The sequence below is a fragment of the Punica granatum genome, chromosome 3 (genome assembly GCF_007655135.1).
Source record: "Punica granatum isolate Tunisia-2019 chromosome 3, ASM765513v2, whole genome shotgun sequence".
NCBI classification, from domain to species: domain Eukaryota; kingdom Viridiplantae; phylum Streptophyta; class Magnoliopsida; order Myrtales; family Lythraceae; genus Punica; species Punica granatum.
Window position 1 is genome coordinate 11,483,314 of NC_045129.1, and position 18,823 is coordinate 11,502,136.

The following is an 18,823-nucleotide window of genomic DNA, read 5'->3' on the forward strand; positions in this document are numbered from 1 at the left end:
GAGAGGGTTTTGATTATTCTTTTATGCTCGCTATTATACAGAATCTATTTGCTCTTATCTAGGGTCATGCGGAATTCATCTTGAGGAACCTCCTATTAGAGGAGATTTGATCTGACAGAATTGGTAGAGCGTTTAGCCCATGACATTTCTAGAATATAATGAATAAGGATCAATAGGTTTCAAACAATAATTGTGATGGAATGTTTGAGACATACTCTCTTTCCTTTCATGGCAAGTATCTCATGGAACTGAACCGATTGGGAATTGCACGAGTATGAGCTTGATGATCATGATCTTGACGCAAGACGGGTTCCATAGGATATTTTTGTGCTCTATGCCATTTTCCAGAAGATGGTTTACAGCACGTAAATATCCTTGAGGACCCCTCTAGCAGCTAGATCATGATCATCAAGTTGCTACTCGTGCATAATCCAGTCAGTTTGGTTCTCATGGGGTGCTTGCCATTTGTAGAAAATGAGAATTTCAATTTTTCCTTTACGCTCACCATCATTCAAAATGTAATGGTTCTTACTCATAGTCTTGAGAAATCATCTCAGGTCAAATGGGATGCCTCAACTCTTTAGATGGCCCGGAACTTCCATTTTCAACTTATAGAGAATAAGAAACTTACTGGTTTTTATTTTTATTTTTATTTTTTTCATTCTAGAATAGTCTGCTGAATATTAAGTAAAAATCATGTTTAAGAACTATAGTCTTAATTTTACTGGATATCTTTTATGTAACTTTTTATTACTATTTTAGAGTAAATTATAAATGAAGCCAGATGCAATAGGAGATGATAACTTTCAATAATGGTTTTCGGCTTTTGTTTAATGAGTTATAATTTTTATTCTTGTAATTTGAAGGAAATTCTTCTCTTATTCTCCTTCGTGTTCGTTGGATATTCTTGCAAGTTTCGGTTTCCGTCCTACCTTTAAGTTGGTGTTAGAAATGTTTTCACGCGCAGAGGTCGTTCCTAGTTAACCAATCTCATCAGTTGAAAAGAGAGAGCTCAACAAGTTAGATGGTAGAGATTATTAGGTCTTAATTTTTGAAGTTCATTGAAATTTTTTATGCTACTAGTGAATATACAAGTACATTGCACGTGAAATCTTTCTCAATTAAGTGGTAAGACATAATAATTATAAAATACTAGAAAATATATCAAAATTAAATTTCATCCAAGAATATATAATTAATTATATAACATCGTTAATAATCTTATTGGTTGATTTGAAGATATCAAATCAATAAATATGAACTACTTAATATCATTAATGTATATTGATAATTTTTTATTTAGATATAACATAATTTATAATATCAATAATTATAAATAATTAATTAATTTTTTTTGCCATAATTAATTCAATTTTCCTTTTAAAAATTAAGGTTAGTAAAAGAAGTCAAGGTGTCATCTTTTAATATTGCACATTTCCAAACTATTATATATTTGTTGGAATTTTGAAGTAGTTAATTGAAACAAAGAAAGAAAAAATTTCAATTCTAATGTTTAATCGAAAAAAATTGCGATAAATATTCATTTTAAGTACATTAGTAACTTAATATTCTTGTTGTATTACACATATAATAAAATTTAAAATATGCAAGAATAAAATGTGAGTAATAATTAATTAATCTAAAAAGCCTAAGTTGAATGCATGATTAAATTGATGATAATTAAGAAAAAAAAGAGTGAACATTGTTCAAGGAAAATGAGAGAAAAGCAAAAAGTCCAAAAAAGGTAAATAGATAAAAGTAAATCTTCTACGGATTCAGATATTTTTGTTTTCTTCTTGGTGTACTTCTATAGATTCAGCTTTTGATAAATCAGATATATATGCCATAGTTTCTATTCTCCCTATGGATACACTAACGTTTGCTACGATCGATCTAGCTAGCGGGGTTCAAATCCTCTGCTTTTATACTGCCATTTGATGTTCTCTATTGGAGCTTACATTGGGATCTCTAACAAGAAGTGTGTTGTCATTGTACCAGCTATGTTTGGGCCTGGTGCTCTTCGTGCACCGATCTTGATCCGCTCTATCTATCCCTTTCTAGGATCAGAGGTCTCGTTTGTAATCGAAAATGAAACAAAAAGGAAAGTCCAAATATAGATATGGAAAAATAGAAAAAAAAAAAAAAGAAAGAAAGAATGACACAGAGAGCAAGAACCAGCCTTTAGTATAATGATTTGCCATCCGTCAAGAAGAGCAGGTAACATCCACCGGAAATGCAATATACTGATAGCTAGATAGATATCCTCCCAGATTACTTAATCAGTATCGAAAATTATACTTGGTGGTTCGTACAATTGCTGTGTATTAGATTATCAGTGGCATGATATCATTTGACAATCAAATTTGCTGATTCTCAGCAACGAAAAAGGCCATGAGCATTGAAAATTTTCATATCAAATTGAGGATGGGAGAGCTACGACACTTGTGATTGTAGTTTTGACTCTATTCTTTTGAATTCACTCATTAACGTGTAATTTTAGTGGCTCGGTACTAAACTTATCACTGTAAAACCATTTGGAAAAGGTATCTTTGGATATTTGTGTTGCTCATTAAGAATTGAATTTCCAATTTCCATATTGGGCACAGAACCTCCATTAAATATATTGAGCTACACCATGGACCGGAGTTTTTTTATAGGTCTAAAGCATTCAAGTCCACTCCTCGAAGTGTAGCAATCTTTTTTTGTTTTTTAAAATCTTAATATTTACCAACGTGGATTGATTCAAGCAATTCAACACTTGTTCCGCTTAAGCAATGTATCGGGTTCAAGTCCTTATAAATGCAGAAAACTCAAGCTGTGAGAACTTTACTCCTTGGTGGGCCGACCTGGTTCGACTGGATTAGTCAGAACCAATTGGATTTCCAGATACCATAGTTTACACTTGAAAAAAAATCGTAATATTTTATATGATAGAAAATTTCGATGCCACATCAGCTAGAAGACATAAATCATGTCAGCTAAAAATCAAGAAAGATTGATGATATGACCGTCTGAAGCAAGCTTTTATGATTAAAAAAAAGTTCGCAATATATCTGAAACAAAAGTGAAAGTTCATAATTTTATACGTAATTCATCCATATTTTTCAATTGTGTTATTTTATGAGTGTTCAAAACTTTTCAAGAACTTATAAGGACGATGATGCTATGAGAGGACTTGACCCGATAATCATAAGCTGGACAGAAAAGGCATGAGTGCCTAGTAAACTAGAAGACAAGATCTGAGATCATGCACGGCCTCAAATTGAAGGTTGATGTCGGGGCCTTGAAAGGAAAAAAACATCCAAATTAAGAAAGAACGGAAAGAATATTAGAAAACAACCAAAATATCAGTAGTAAATATTGAGTGAGTACTGAGGAAAGAGATTTGGTGTAATGATACAAGTCATCACCGGAATCATGAGCTCTCGGAATCGATCCTTGTCGGTGGGGCTTCCATGCCCTTTTATTTAGCATTGCTATTTCTATTCGATAATTATTATTTGGTCAAGTGGAGGTGTAACGTCTAATAAAAATGGATATAAGCGGTAAACATGGCTCACAGTTGTTCCACATATTTCCATTGACATGTATTTTCATGAGTTATTACTCTGATTCAGAGTGAATAAATAACACTCATTGAATATTTAATCAAACATAAGTAGAAGTTTTCTATGGACATGCATATATATGTCCTTTCCCAGCAGGATATTTTGTTAATGATTCTGAATTTGAATACTGTGTGTATTGTGAAATTGGTCCAGTATATATCCTTACTTCCATTGACCTGACAGGTTTTGGCCTGCGTAATAGCACGATACGGCCATGGCACGATTTTACTGGAAATGGTGGGAAGGGACAAATGAATGTAGAAATAGTCCTGCTTATGATGAGCAAGTCTTAGATATATCTTGGTTCGGTGCAGATGGCAAATTGTCAGTGCGGTGAATCATTTTTTCCAAAAATGAATGCTTACATGAATAAAGAAACTTGCAGTTTCCAATAATTAGAAAGTGAGCAATGCGAATGCTCCTTGGCCTACTTATGGAAGGTAAAACCTGATAGTTTTGCATATATAGCAACTCTCAGATACAAAAATAGAATGTTGAAATGAATCATGACTTCTTCCTGATGGTTTTCACTAGATACTTGTCTGCACTATACCAACTTTACGAACGTGACTTTACAACAAGTAAATATCCCGGAGGATCCATAGCAGCTAGTGTGGGAAAAATAATGGCATTGATGAATGAGAAATTGTTTCTCATTAATGAAATTATGAATTGAAAGGGTGCAAGGAATTGAAAGGACACCATCAATTGTTACGAATTGAAAGGGTGAAAGGAATTGAAAGGACACCATCAATTATATAAATAGCATGTATTCATTGATCGAAAAAGATGAGAATTGAAAACTCCCCTCATTTCTTAGAAAGGAAGAGAATTGCATAGTTAACTGAGACTGTTCAACTTCATTTTCTGGTTCGCTGGGGTGCGGATAGCTCGTGCTGCTAGCTACACTCGAAGTCGTTTTATCCTGGGAAACAGACGCCCACGTGACCCCGAGCACACCCTGAGGGGACAAATCTGTTTCAAGAAATTTGTGTGAAACACAGGACTTGGCTTTCTCATGTCAAATTTTTATACTGGTGAAATTCATTTAATTTTATAGCATTCTATTTATCTATCTTGCTATTCGAATTTTTCGTTCAATTTTATTACTTATTACGGATAATTAATTCTTTTACAGCTAGATCATAATCATCAAGCCGATTTTCGCATCAAATTGAGGATGGAGAGCTGTCACACTTGTGATTGTAGTTTTGACTCTTTTCTCTTGAATTATCTCATTAATTACATGTAAATTTATTGGCTCAGCACTAAAAGCTTATCACTCGTAAAACCATTTGGAAATGGTAGCTTTGGATATTTTGTGAATTACATGGACCGGAAGTTTTATAGCTCTAGAGCATTTAAATCCACTAGAAGTGTACCAATTCTTTTTAAAAAATAATTCTTAATATTTTATATTTTTAAAAAAAATTGATGGCGTGACATAGCCACATCGGACATTCATGTCAGCTAAAAAGCAAGAAAGATTGATGATATGATAGTTTGAAATAATTAAAATTGAAGATCCGTGCTTTTACGACTAAAAAATAGTTCGCAGTATATCTGAAACAAAAGTGAAAATTCATGATTTTTTACATAATTTGTCCATCTTCCAAATGTGTTATTTTGTGAGTGTTCAAACATTTGAAGAACTTATAAGGTTGACGATGCGATGGGAAGGACTTGACCCGGTGATCATAAGTTGGACAGAAAAGGCATAAGGGCCCAGTTAGCCAGAAGACATTATCTGAGATCATGCATGGCCTCAAATTGATGTTAGGGCCTTGAAAGGGAAAACATTCAAATTAATAAACGAAGGGAAAGAAAATCAGAGAACGGCCAAAATGTCGGTGGGAGTTCTCTATGGACATGGACTATATATATGTTTCCTATTTTATTAATGTTTCTCAATTTGAATACTGTGCGTATAATAAAATTGCTCCAGTATATATATCAAAATGGAATGTAGCACGGTAACGCATTCCTCGCATGGTAATTAAGATATTTTAATTCAATATTAAGTGAGACTACTTGTATCACTTTATCAGCTATTAAAATATTTATTCATTGTATTAGACTTACGAGTCTCCTTTATAATCGAAAAATTGATCCCATATATATATCCTTACTTCTATTGACCTGACATTTTTGGCCGGAGTAATAGCACGATATGGGCGTGGCACGGATTTGTTGCGCTTGGTGGCCAAGACATTACCGTGATGCATTTAGACCTTTGACTGGCCGTTCTGGGCAACCCAAAACATTGGGAATTTAAACCTGGTCTATATCTATAATACCCAAAAAGAAGAAGAAAATTTTTTTTCCCTAACTTTTACTTTCTCATTTTACCCGATATATTCAAATTAATAAGAGTCATTCATTTGATGTTAAAATAATAAAATAACTTAAAAAATTACTAACTCACCTCTCAAATCCTTATATTTTTCCTCCTCTCTTTCCACTCTCATTTCTCTCTCTAAGTCACTTTTTTTTCCCCAAAATTTTTATGTTTTCTCTCCAGTCTCCACTCCCACCTCTCTCTCTCTCACTTTTTTTTTTCGAGATTTTTTCTAACAATCCAGCACATACTGCGGGCACACATCTCGCCAACGAGCCGTTTTCAGTTGGCTTGATAACATGACGTGCCATTCTAACCACGTCAAGTTCATCACGTGGCCCTACATAGTCTCAACATTCATTATCATCTCTTATTTCTTCATGATATAACTAATTCGTCAGAGAGAGTGGGTATACGTAGTCAAGTTTATCCACTTAAGACACAATATGGAATGGATTGTGTAATCAAATATTGTACTTCTTTTGCTTGAGTTAATGAGATGCAACATCACTTCATTGAAAAAAGAAAAAGAAAAAGAATATATATATATATACATATATATATATATGTATATGGAATTGGAACATCATGGTTTATCTTTTTCAAAACCAGACGTGACTACAATGGGATAGGCCGCGAACTATACCCGCTTCGGAATGAATCCACACCGTGGTCTCGCATTAGAAAAAAATTACCGAAACTGTGGGGTTCGATCTGAGACAGGCACCAATTAAGAAGGTTCTCAGTGTCTTTTTTTTTTTGCCTCTTTCCTATGTCGTCTCAAACAATGGATAATGTTCGCGTTGTCTTGACTGAAGAGGCGGCCTAATATTTCCTGCTTCATATGCTGCAAGTAGTTTCACAAGGTGTTGCGTCTCTATGAACCCATAGCATGGAATGTTCGGACAATTTTGACCAGCAAGTTGTCGTGTATAATTATGAGTCAAAATGGAAGGAAAAATTGAATTAATGATATATAGTCAAAGGTCAGAAAATTATAAAATATTATGGTTTCATTTACCTGATGAACTGGGTGGGAAGACATGTTTTTGGGATGTGAATTATGTGATTTATGTGCACTAATAAGCAGTTCTTGCATGTAGCAAATCCGGCTTGAATTTCTCGAACATGTTACATATATAGATCAAATGAAGATCGCCATCATATGAAAACAATCTAGCAGCTAGACTGGAAGTTTCTTGAAATGGACATTATAAATATTGCACACAACAAGCGGATCATATAATTCGTATTTGAAAAAAGATCACATGTTGCTGCACAAGAATGTGTCAAAGAATTGAGATGAAGAATCACATATATTATAAAATAAAATAAAATCATTGGGGATATATATATATATATATATAATTGAATTTCACCACCCACCATGTTAAATATTTTTACTGCACATGAGACTAACCACTTGTACATCCTGTAATAATTTGACGAATGATAGGGTACATGAGAGGTTATATCAAGACGTAAAAGACGCACAAAATAGAGAAAACAATCGCTAAACCGCCTCGAAACCTAGATATTCTAAGCCTGATTCTTGCAAGTGGGATTATTTGTGTCCTTTGATTTAGATTTTTATTTTCTTATACTTAAGTCAATAAACCTATTTAGTAACCGAATACACCTAAGTATGTCACCCTAGTGTAATTCCTTCTTGGAAAGATCCAAGCATTTCATCTACTCTGTATTTTAGTCATAATAATGGTATGGTGATGTAAGTCCAATTTTTCTTTGCGGTCACCATAAACAATAGAGGAATAATAGACATTAAATCCCGTTCGATGTGTGATTATGATAAATGTTTGAATAAATTATTAATCGTACGACCTACTACTATTATTTTTTGCATTCACATAATGAATAATATAGTATATAATATTGATGGAGTCGGGATCCGAGCTTCAGAACTTGATGGTCTTCTCAATCCGATCCGCATGAACAACACTCCCAGCTAACCTGCACGAAGGGACGTCGAGGGTGTCCCTCAATTTCCCCTTTCAATGCTTAAGTCAGTCTAGGATTTATTTCAGTATTGCATTAACCATAAATAACGTACCTGACATCAGGTGGAAAAGATGAGACCCCTGGAAGCCCTCGACCAGCTGAAGTCATTGCTCCAAGCAACTCAAGAGGTGCGACTGGAAAAGATGTAGCATCAGGTGGCATTAACGTGGGGAAGCGCCTTGAACTCCCCGCGGACTGGAACGTAACTGACAAGAGCGACTCCAAGGATCTTGAAGTCGCTGCTCAGTTGTTGTGCTTCACCATCATCCCCGATGACATTATCGACAGGATTGGGGACACCGACAGAGAGGAGGTGGTGCACATTCTCACTATTGACTATAAACGTAAGAATCTGCCCTTCCTCTCTCGTTTCCTTTTGAAATTATGTTCACGAATGGCTCAAATAATACAATACTCTGATCTTCATCGCAGCAAAGCTCTGCCGTCTTCCAGATCGTATAGCAGTACGGGGTAGATGGCCAAGTCATCTGGGGTTTGCAAGACGACGTGGACAAACTGAGCGATGGGATCTAGTCACTCGAAAATGAGATAGACGAGAAGGAAGGAGAAAAGAGGGCCATGAAGCAGTCGCTCAACCAAGCGGACAGTCTGTCTATTGAAGCTCAGGATCGTTTGAGCGCAGTCCTATTAGAGAAGAAAGAGCTTGGCAATACCATGTATGTTGAGAAGCAAAAGCTCGAGAAGTGCATTAATGACCAAGCCTTACTCGAAGTGGAATGCGACCAGCTGAAGAAAGAGGTGGAGCAACTGGAGAAGGCCCTGAGCGACAAGGAGAGAGATAGGTTCGCCACTTTGAGGGAGGTTGAAGAGCAGAGGGCACAGGAAGTCAGCGCACTTAAGCACGAACACAGACGTGAATTGCGTCTGGAGGGTGCCTAGTCTTTGTATCAGAGCCTTAGAGCCCTGAGGAAGGAAATGCCCTGTTTGTAGCCATCCCTCGGTTGGAGAAGCTTCTTAAAATCCCATATGAGAAGTTCATCTGGCTTGAGACGCGTATGGTCATCTAGGTTAGCTTTCCCGTCAAACTGAGTAATGGTTATGACGTTGAATTTTCTCAAGATCACCGTTTCCCTTATCTCAGGGGTGAAAGGTGAGTTATTGTTCTCGTCAACTGCAGTTAAGCCCTCTGTTTCCTCTCGACTGCCTAGAGCGATCATGCCACTTGTTCTTTTACCAGCTTTGTAACGTCTTCAGGAGTGAAGAGCGATGCCATTGGCGCAGGAGTCACACCAGGTATCTCAACAGGGCGACTTCCCTGTTGAGCCGTCGGTATCGTCCCAGCTGTCATCTGGCTCGACAGATCCCGTTCATCCTCAGAATCTTCAATGTCTTCAGAACTGGGTTCAAAACTGTCGGGAGGAAGATCTTCAAAGATCATGGGACCTTTGCCTGCGGTGCGGGAGGTTCGGCTTGGCCCTCCTGTTGCGATTGCCTTGGGGCTGGCCACCAGTACTCCAGGGGACCGATCCTGCATCTACCTAGCACGACTAGGTATGCGGGCAACCTGCGATCGGTGGCCGGGACAGACACGGACCTCCACGTGACAACTAATTTTCCGTAGTGGCAGTGCTTCCAACTATTCGATATGTTTCTCTAGTAATGATCCCGAGAATCCTATTATGAACTTCTTCTGGCAGGGAGGCCAAATACGCCTAGTCAAGGTTAGCTTCCTCTACCAAGTCGATTGGGGCAGTAGGACCAGGCCCAAGGGAAAGGTGTCAACGGGTGGTGGATTCTGCTCTTCTCTTCCTCTGCGGTTCCCGGAAGTAATGGGGGCACCAGGTTCTAGAGGAAATGGGGTCTCTAGGCTCCCAGATCACCAAAGATGTACTTCTCCTTGTCTCCACCATGACCTTTTGTCTTGTTTCCCACAGACGGCGCCAAATGATGGAGTCGAGATCCAAGCTTCAAGTCTTGATGGTCTCCACGATCCGATATGCACGAACAGCACTCCCAGCTAACCTGTACGAAGGGACGTCGACGACGTTCCTTGATTTCCCTATCTGATACTTAAGTCGGTCTAGGGTTTATTTCAGTATTGCATTAACCATAAATAACGTTCCTGACATATTTATATAGGACGGAGGATATATGGGGGTATTCCCAAGATATTTGAGTGGAGATATATTCTGTAAATATTCCATAATACTGAGTTACCATGATTAAGGAAACATCACATCACATGATCTGTGTATACTCGACTGGGCCCGACTTAGTCGCAGGCTTAGGCCTGTTGAGCCTTGTCGCTTGCACTTGCACTAGACTCGGGTCGCCAGGTCCGGAGTCCTTCAAATATAATATTTGTTTGGTTGACAATAATATATAATAGTATTCATTACATAATATTATTGCATCCCTATATAAATCTTGCTTTCGTTCTTCTCTCCAACCAACCGTTCGTTCGGTCATTAATTTATTCATTTTCTGCATTCCTCTCCAACTCAAATCTTATTTTGTTCCTCGACATGGAAATAAAGCAACAGGGAGAAGCCCCCTCAACTCCAAAACCGATCAACTCCATCAACAACAACCACGGAAGAAATCTTAAGGTCGAAAACAGATCTTTCACACCGGCGACAACGCTCGAGTCCGGGGTCCCACTTCAGGATGCCTCCTTCGAGAAAAAGCTCTCATGGTTGCGGCCTCAGATCATTGGAGCAGATGCCGATTTTCAGTCTCCGTTCGGGAAGCGACTTATCACCTACGCCGACCACACAGCCTCTGGAAGGTCACTCCGCTACATCGAGGACTTCATCGTCAACAACATTCTTCCTTCTTACGGTAAGATCGATTTAGCTCTGGTTATGAATGATTTTTTAGCTTAGTTTTCCTTCTTCCGTCATTTGAATAGCATCATATGAACCGACCATGAATATGTGCCATTCCATGTACGGAAAATAATTTGGCTTATACTTTTAGTCAAAATTCAAATTCAGGGATCCTGGTCTATCTATACTATAGACACGTACAGAGAAAGGGGAGGGGATAGTGCAGTAAAACAAGCACTTGTCTAAAATCAGAAGATTTCGGATTTGATTCTCGTTGGTGTGACTATTTTGTGCCACTTTATATGGATTTCTCTTCGTTAAAACTAGAAACCAGGAAAAAAGAATGCGCAGACATGTAAATATTGTATATGATCTAGAAAATTCAAAATAGAAATTCGTCATCAACACATAGACAATTAATCAAATTGGTAACTGCTTTTCCATTATACATTCATGCTTAGCTCATAGGCTCGATTAAGCCCACGTCTGGATAAAATTAATTTGCAGCCAATTGGTGAAAATGCCCGTAAGAAAAACTAATTTCATGATTTCATAGGGAACACTCACACGACCGACAGTTACGTGGGACACAGGACCACCAAGATGGTCGAAGAAGCTATACAGTACATGAAGCGGTGTTTGGGCTGTGGACCCGAGGGTGCACTCCTGTTCTGTGGGTCCGGCTCCACCGGATCCATCAAGCGGCTCCAAGAGGTCATGGGAATATCTGTTCCATCGATATTGAGAGATCGAGTCCTCAAAATCCTACCAAATGAGGAGAGGTGGGTTGTCTTTGTGGGGCCATTCGAGCATCACTCGAACCTCCTCTCGTGGCGGCAATGCTTAGCGGAAGTTGTAGACATTGGCTTAGATGATAATGGATTAGTAGACATGGAAGGCCTGAGAGACAAGCTTGAGTACTTCAAGGACGAGAGTAGGCCTCTCTTGGGATCTTTCTCTGCTTGTAGCAACGTGACGGGGGCCTACTCCGACACGAGATCCATCGCCAAGCTCCTCCACCAGTACGGAGCCTTTGCTTGCTTCGATTTTGCCGCGAGGTGAGTCCGGTTATTGTAGTGATGGGATCCGAGTTATGACCGTTCACTTACTTAACCATCCTGATTTGATTTAAAATCTAAAGTTTTTTTGGTGGGTTCGTATTTGCAGTGGCCCTTATGTGGAGATCGACATGAGAATAGGAGAGATCGACGGGTACGATGCGATCTTCCTAAGTCCACATAAGTTCTTGGGCGGGCCGGGGAGTCCCGGAGTACTGCTGATGAGCAAGGCCCTATATCAGCTCACGTCCTCAGCGCCATCCACCTGTGGAGGTGGTACAGTCGAGTATGTCAATGGCTTTAATGAAAAGGTAAACTAAAACATACTTCTCCGTCGGTCAATGAACTCAATTCGGCCATAAATATGAAGTTTGAAAGCTGATCTGATCAAACCTCCTTTCACTGCCAATTTCGCAGGATACGATATACATAGAGAACATAGAGGAAAGGGAGAACGCAGGGACTCCCCAAATCATCCAGACGACAAGAGCAGCAATGACCTTCTGGATAAAAGACTACATGGGGTACCAAGTGATCAAGAAACTCGAGCACGACTACATAACAGAAGCAATAAAGAGGCTGCTTCCGAACACAAACATCGAAATTCTTGGCAACAAAGCCACAGATCGACAAGCTATTTTGTCGTTTCTGATATACTCGACCACTACTGCATCATCATCATCATCTCCAACGATCAAAGGGCGAGATGGTGATGACCGGGGCAAAGGAAGAGCAGAGGGAGGGCTTTACATGTGGGGAGAAGTCGGTAACAGGAGAGACAAGCCTCTTCATGGGGCTTTCGTTGCAACCTTGTTGAATGACCTCTTTGGGATTCAAGCAAGAGGTGGATGCGCTTGTGCGGGACCTTATGGTCATTCCTTGCTCGGTATCACGGAGACTCGGTCACTTGCTATTAGATCCATCATCGAAAAGGTAAGCACAAGCGATTTATGCAAACGTTCCCTCTAAAAACCTGCTCCTCTCTTCAGTCTTCACATCAGGACAACTATATTATACGGCATTGATTCCATTGTCTGAGTTAAAACTACGAAAGGTATGCAAGGAAATAAAGATCCACAGCCTTAGGTTATGTCATTCCATTCCGTTGTCAATTTATTATACTGCACCATGAAGAACCCGATCTCTTGCACAGAATGGTAGAGAGACATGATATACTTCTAACACAGAAAGAGTCTTAATATTGCAGGGTTACCTCGGGGTAAAGCCCGGGTGGACCAGGATCAGCTTTCCCTACTACATGTCTCACGAGGAGTTCGAGTTCATCCTCGCTGCATTGGAATTTCTGGCTATTTATGGACAGCGGTTCCTTCCTCTCTACCGCTTCAACCTGAGAACGGGAAACTGGGCATTCAAGAAGGAAGCCTTTAAGGACCTCGTGCGTAAGGACATGAACTGCAATTATGGGGCAGTATCATTGGCCCGAAATTCCCACAGTGACGGAAGTTCAAAGAATGCTGATATCGCAAAAGAGTACGCTGCGTACCTCAAATGTGCGAGGTATGTTGCAGGACTCCTGCCCAAGTTCCCATCGCCACATCAGCTTTCAGAAGGCATCGATCAAGACCTGCTGTACTTCCGAATGTAGTTCTGATAATTGACTTGAAGCTGAGAGATTCACGACAGAGTATGCAAATCGTCGATCATAGCAAATATAAATCTATAAAATAGGGAGACTTCAAATTCATAAAAAAGAAAATGAAAAAATAAAAACGAATTAGTGTAACTAATGTGGTCATGGCAAGTAACAAAAACCGGGACTGACTACCCTGCACCGGTGTTTGATTGTAACAAGAATGATAATAGTAATCACACTTCAACTATTTATTGAATAATATACAATATATTCTACTTCAAGAAAAAGGTCGTCTCCGCGATGACCACCATCCGATCATTCTCAGCACTTCTCAACTGGCGACTTGAGTCTTGCATGTGGCAGTTTACAAAAAAAACATTCACGTTAACACATGTTACTCCAAAGAATCACGCAATCAGCTCAAACACCTGCTCCAGGGATTTCTGTCATGCAGGCAGCTGCTCGATTTCGCCACAATTATTATTTACTCGCATTTGGCACAAGATCACTATGATTACGATAGTATGCTTTCCCAAATTAAGTCATGCCTGTCTGCAGGAGGATAAGAAACTCTGCAAGTCTTGAAGGTTCCAATGTTACCTTGGCAGATATCCAGCACAAGTTGTCAAGTCCAAACATTTCTTCTCGATTACTCGAGCTGCCAAAAAGAGATAATGAGACTACATTTACATTAGACATCTCCGTCCAAGAGGGAAATAAGTTACAGATCTAAACTAACTGCACAGGTAGCATCGAAAACATAAACCATTGTAGCAGATCAATCAAGTTGAGAAAAATATAACATATACTTACGAGCACAAGCTCTGATTACAGCATTAACATATACTTACGAGCACAAGGTCTTATACTGCGTGTTTGGCTGGCTGCAAATTGAATTGATATCTGTCGGTAGGACACATGAAGGAGACACAGATTGAGAGATGTTTGAGACTTCCAATTGTGTTAATGAAATCTAATCTAAAATTTGTAACTTAAAAAAAATCTAATCTAAAATTAAGAAAATATGAAACTTCTTATTTTCTAAATGAAATCTAATCTAAAATTTGTTCTTGACGTTATTATATGCAGCAAAAAGGCACATTCGAGACAGGACAAGAAGATAGTAATGAAGTTTCTGAGGAGTTGAAGCTGAGGAAGAGCTCACCCCAGCAGAATCCAAGGCGGAGTCCGATTTCGAGGACTTCGCGAAGGAGGTCCGAGAGCTAACAGAGGTACTCGTAGGGAAAGCACAAAACAATATGCGCGAGCTTATTTCTGCATTTGCACAAATCCTCTCATTCAGTCTTCCTCGGGGTGAATGTTGGATTCTAAAACAGAGGGGGTTATTAAGGACGAGAAGGGAAGTTTCCCGGATCGTTATGGGTTCGTGATGTATAGGGTATATGTCTTAGTTATGGTGGTCGCTTCAATCCTCTTTATGGGTGTGTCGTTGCCGATTATACCACGGTGTCACTAGGGTGGTAGATTGCAAATCGAGTGGAATGTGTCTGATCTCTTGTAGCTTTGCTTAATCAATGGATGTTTACTCGACTTTTAATTTAATTAATATCACAGTACAGGAGTGTTTCTCTGCTATGTGCCATGAAAATCGGTTCCTTTACTAGAGGATGTTGTAAGCTGTCATTTGTTGAATGACTGGGCGAGTAACGATCAAAATGGGAAGAAATTGATCAGACGCATGCTGTTGAAGACTCCCACTCCAGTATATATATGCAATGGGAACTTGTCCTCTGCATTAGTTGTGACGGTCTGTTGATCTTCGGGCCGCAGCCGCCGAACACCGTCCTTCCATCAGTTCACTACATCTGCAATCCCATAACACAGGAGCATCGCGTCCAAGGTGAATTAAGATTTCCTATGTGGCTTCTATTTTCACTGATCATCTGCAAAGGAATTGTACAAATATATAATGAGTTAATATATTTCACTGATCACCTGAACACCATCCTATTGTTCATTTTTCAAATTTTATAATGAGTTAATTGTACAAATATTTACGGTTATTCCGCTATTTATTGCAGGGATACAACTTTATATATATATATATATATACATACATATATAGATTCCCTAACTTCTCACTATCTAATGGCTCTCAATTAATTGAATTATTTTTTAAGGGTATTTTGGGGGAAGGAAAGTCACCTTAACTACTTTCCTTCTCCCATTATTAATTCTAGAGCATGATCCGCGCTATGCATCAATTTTTAATTGAAAATTAAATCACGTGAAATATTATAGATAATTTTTTTTATATATGCATTATATATTAAAGATACTAGTTTATTAATAATTGCTACATGTACTAATCTTGTCTAAATTACCGACTTTGAAAAGTAAATAGAAAAAATTGATATATTATTATGCTGAGGAAAGAGAAATAAGAGAGAATGTTGGAGGATACACTAGGAAGAGAAATGAGAAAGGGAAAGAGCATTGCGGGAGGAGTTGAGAGTTGGTAGTTACAAAATAAATTAAATTTACATAATCACCCTTAAACTTCCATTCATCTAATGATTAGCAATTAAACTTCATATTCTTTATGGGTATTTTCATAAAAAGGAAAGTTAGACAAACTAACTTCCTTCTCCAATTTGTAGTTTAGATAGATACATAGGGTTAGAAAGCAACTACTACTCCCTGTCTTAACCGCCTAAAATTTGAAAAGAAAAAAGAAAAATTGGTCCCGCATATTGTCGGGCGACGTTTCTATGCTTAATAGGCACGTGATGTTTTTCCCGCTAGCACATTAGCATTGTCGAGCTCAGACGCTCGACGCTTCGTGGCTTGGGTCTTTTTTCGGGAACTTTGGTATTCGTAAACCATGACTTGGGTCTTTTAAACCTCGAGTTAATCAAGGTCGTCCACTATAGGCATGCTGGCCACATGTCACATAAATAGCCCTCTGATCAGGACGTTGCATAATCTAGTCCGTTCAGTGTCCTTTGTAATCACATATGTATAGGACATTTTCTAAACTGTATAGAGAGAACCACCGAGGCCTGACAACCTGGTGGTTAAGGCTTGATCGACTTGCATTGGCATCGCGACTTCGATTCCCCCCCCCCCATGCAATTGCGGTTCTCCTAAGACATGAATCACGTGCGTCGCTAGAAATGTCAGTTAGGGGGCCCGATGACCTGTCGGAGTCCAAGTAAGCTCTGCCCTGTTGACCACTAATGCTTCAGTGGGGGGGGGGGGGGGGGGGGGGTTATGCCCTGTGAGGTTACGCCTCGGGCAATCACTAGACCCTCTTTATTCTACTGTTCTTATCCTTTCCTCTCTCTCTTTTTTTATTAATTTCAGATCAATTTTATTTCAAAACAAAATTGATTTTATTCATTTTATTATAGAAATCATTTAAGAGTTTTTTATAATTATTTTGGGAACTTTTTAAAAATATTTATATATGGATATAATTGTCATTTAACTTAAATATTTTAATCCCAAACCTTGTTGTGTCCCAAACACTTGATTAGAATATTAGATATTCTTACGATTCCATATCACTTCATCCTACCCAATCTCTATTCCAAACCTGACGCTCAAATGTAAACTTACTTTATTTGTGGAAATGATATATTGAGTCTTAATTATTTCTTCTTTCATATGTGAATAAATGTTTTTTTTTCTCTTGAAACTCTTCAATGAAGAATAGATGATGTGACATATGGACAACTCCGTCTTCGGCAGCTTGCCTGTTTTGGAAGTTTGAAAAGTTTGATACTTAGTGTATTATATAGGGAAATTTACCTAAAATGTCTCATGGTTTATCCGTTTTGTCAAATCGATCTCATGTTTTTTTTGTCAAATCTATCACATGGTTTACTTTTAGCATTAAATCTATCCCGGCGTTATTTTTTCCGTCGATATCTAACGGCCGTGCTGACGTAGTGCCCACGTGGCAATTGTGGCCCACTATCCCTCCACTTGCCACGTCAGCACAACCGTTAGATGTTGACGGAAAAGATAACGTCGGGATAAATTTGATGTAAAAAGTAAACCATAAAATAGATTTGACAAAAAAAACATATGATAGATTTGACAAAACGGATAAAACATAGATCATTTTAGGTAAAAACCCCTATTATATGCACAAACTTATACATAATTATGATTATAATTATATATAATGGAAAAATGGTGAAGGATGTTTGGCCAAAGTATGATCTTGTTATGTTATAGATCATTAGCTCCCTATTTATTGTTGCTTTAGGTTGTGTTTGGTTTTATAGTTTAGTAGAGTTGAGTTTTGCTTTTAATTGGTTTGTAATGATTGTATTGTTGAATTATGAGAAAAAGTGTAAAAAAAATAATAATGAATAGTTGAGAGAAATTAATGATTGTGTTGTTGAATTATGAAAAAAAATAATGAATAGTTGGAATAATTTAATATTAAAAATTAAATTGAATGGTTAAAAAATTGAAGAAAAAGGGAAAAGTAATAATTGTGTTGTTGAATTGATGATAAGTGAAGTTAAGTAGAATAGAGTTTAAAAAATTTTAAAAATCAAACAGGCCCATCCAACATTACAAATTGATTTTATAAGTAATTCAAAATGTAAATGCCTAGCTTTTGAATTGAAAAAAAAAAAAAACTAGGAAGGAGCCCGCGCTACGCTGCAGGCCTCCGACCACAATTAATATTTTCATGTGATCGAAATATGAGTGCAGATTAGTAATATTATAAACTGTATTATCAAATTAGTATATCGTGACTCTTTAAAACCGATTGAACACTCTATTTTAAAATGTATTAATTTTATGATCATACATGAATGTGGGGAAAAATAAATGAGAAACTTAATTAACTGATATTATAAGATAAGAATGAAAACGGAAAAGTTTATATAAAATTTAAAATTAATGATTAAATATTTTTTACATTAAATGGAGAGAAAAAGAGAGGAATATATTTGAATCAAAAGTGCAAGACAATTGAAGGAAAGGTCCATGAAGTCATGTGGCTCCCTATGATTAAGATGGATCGATAATGGTGTATATAGTAAGAAAGGATATATATTTCAAGTATTAGGTGGTTCAAAATCAATCTAGATATATTTTATTTATTAGTCATGCTTTTTTTTTTTGCTAATCCGGGGTGTATGGGTTTTGCCCGACTAATTCTCGAGGTTCCGTGAATTCCCGGCGGCGCACGGAACGGTAATTATGGAAAAGGCTCTCCGGTGGCTCTAAGGGGTTTCAAACCTGAGATCGATGGATACTTAAGTTCTTTCTTACCACTAGGCCAAACTCCTTGGAGTTATTTATTGGTCATACTTTATATGAACATGTTTAGAAAGGTAAAACAAAGGGTTAGAAGAATAAGAATAAAGAAATCAGGCTAAAAAAAAGAAATAAAGAGAATAAAGGAAATTATGTATCTATATTTCTTT

General features: G+C 37.9%; 1 protein-coding gene across 1 annotated transcript; it reads left to right on the forward strand.

Moving 5' to 3' along the window:
* Positions 1-10,417: 10,417 nt before the first annotated feature.
* On the forward strand, positions 10,418-13,634 carry LOC116199268. The gene is made up of 5 exons (XM_031529565.1): positions 10,418-10,767; positions 11,311-11,812; positions 11,922-12,123; positions 12,230-12,745; positions 13,020-13,634. The coding sequence occupies exons 1-5, from the start codon at positions 10,452-10,454 to the stop codon at positions 13,416-13,418; spliced, it is 1,935 nt and encodes a 644-aa protein (XP_031385425.1). The 5' UTR covers positions 10,418-10,451; the 3' UTR covers positions 13,419-13,634.
* Positions 13,635-18,823: the final 5,189 nt, after the last annotated feature.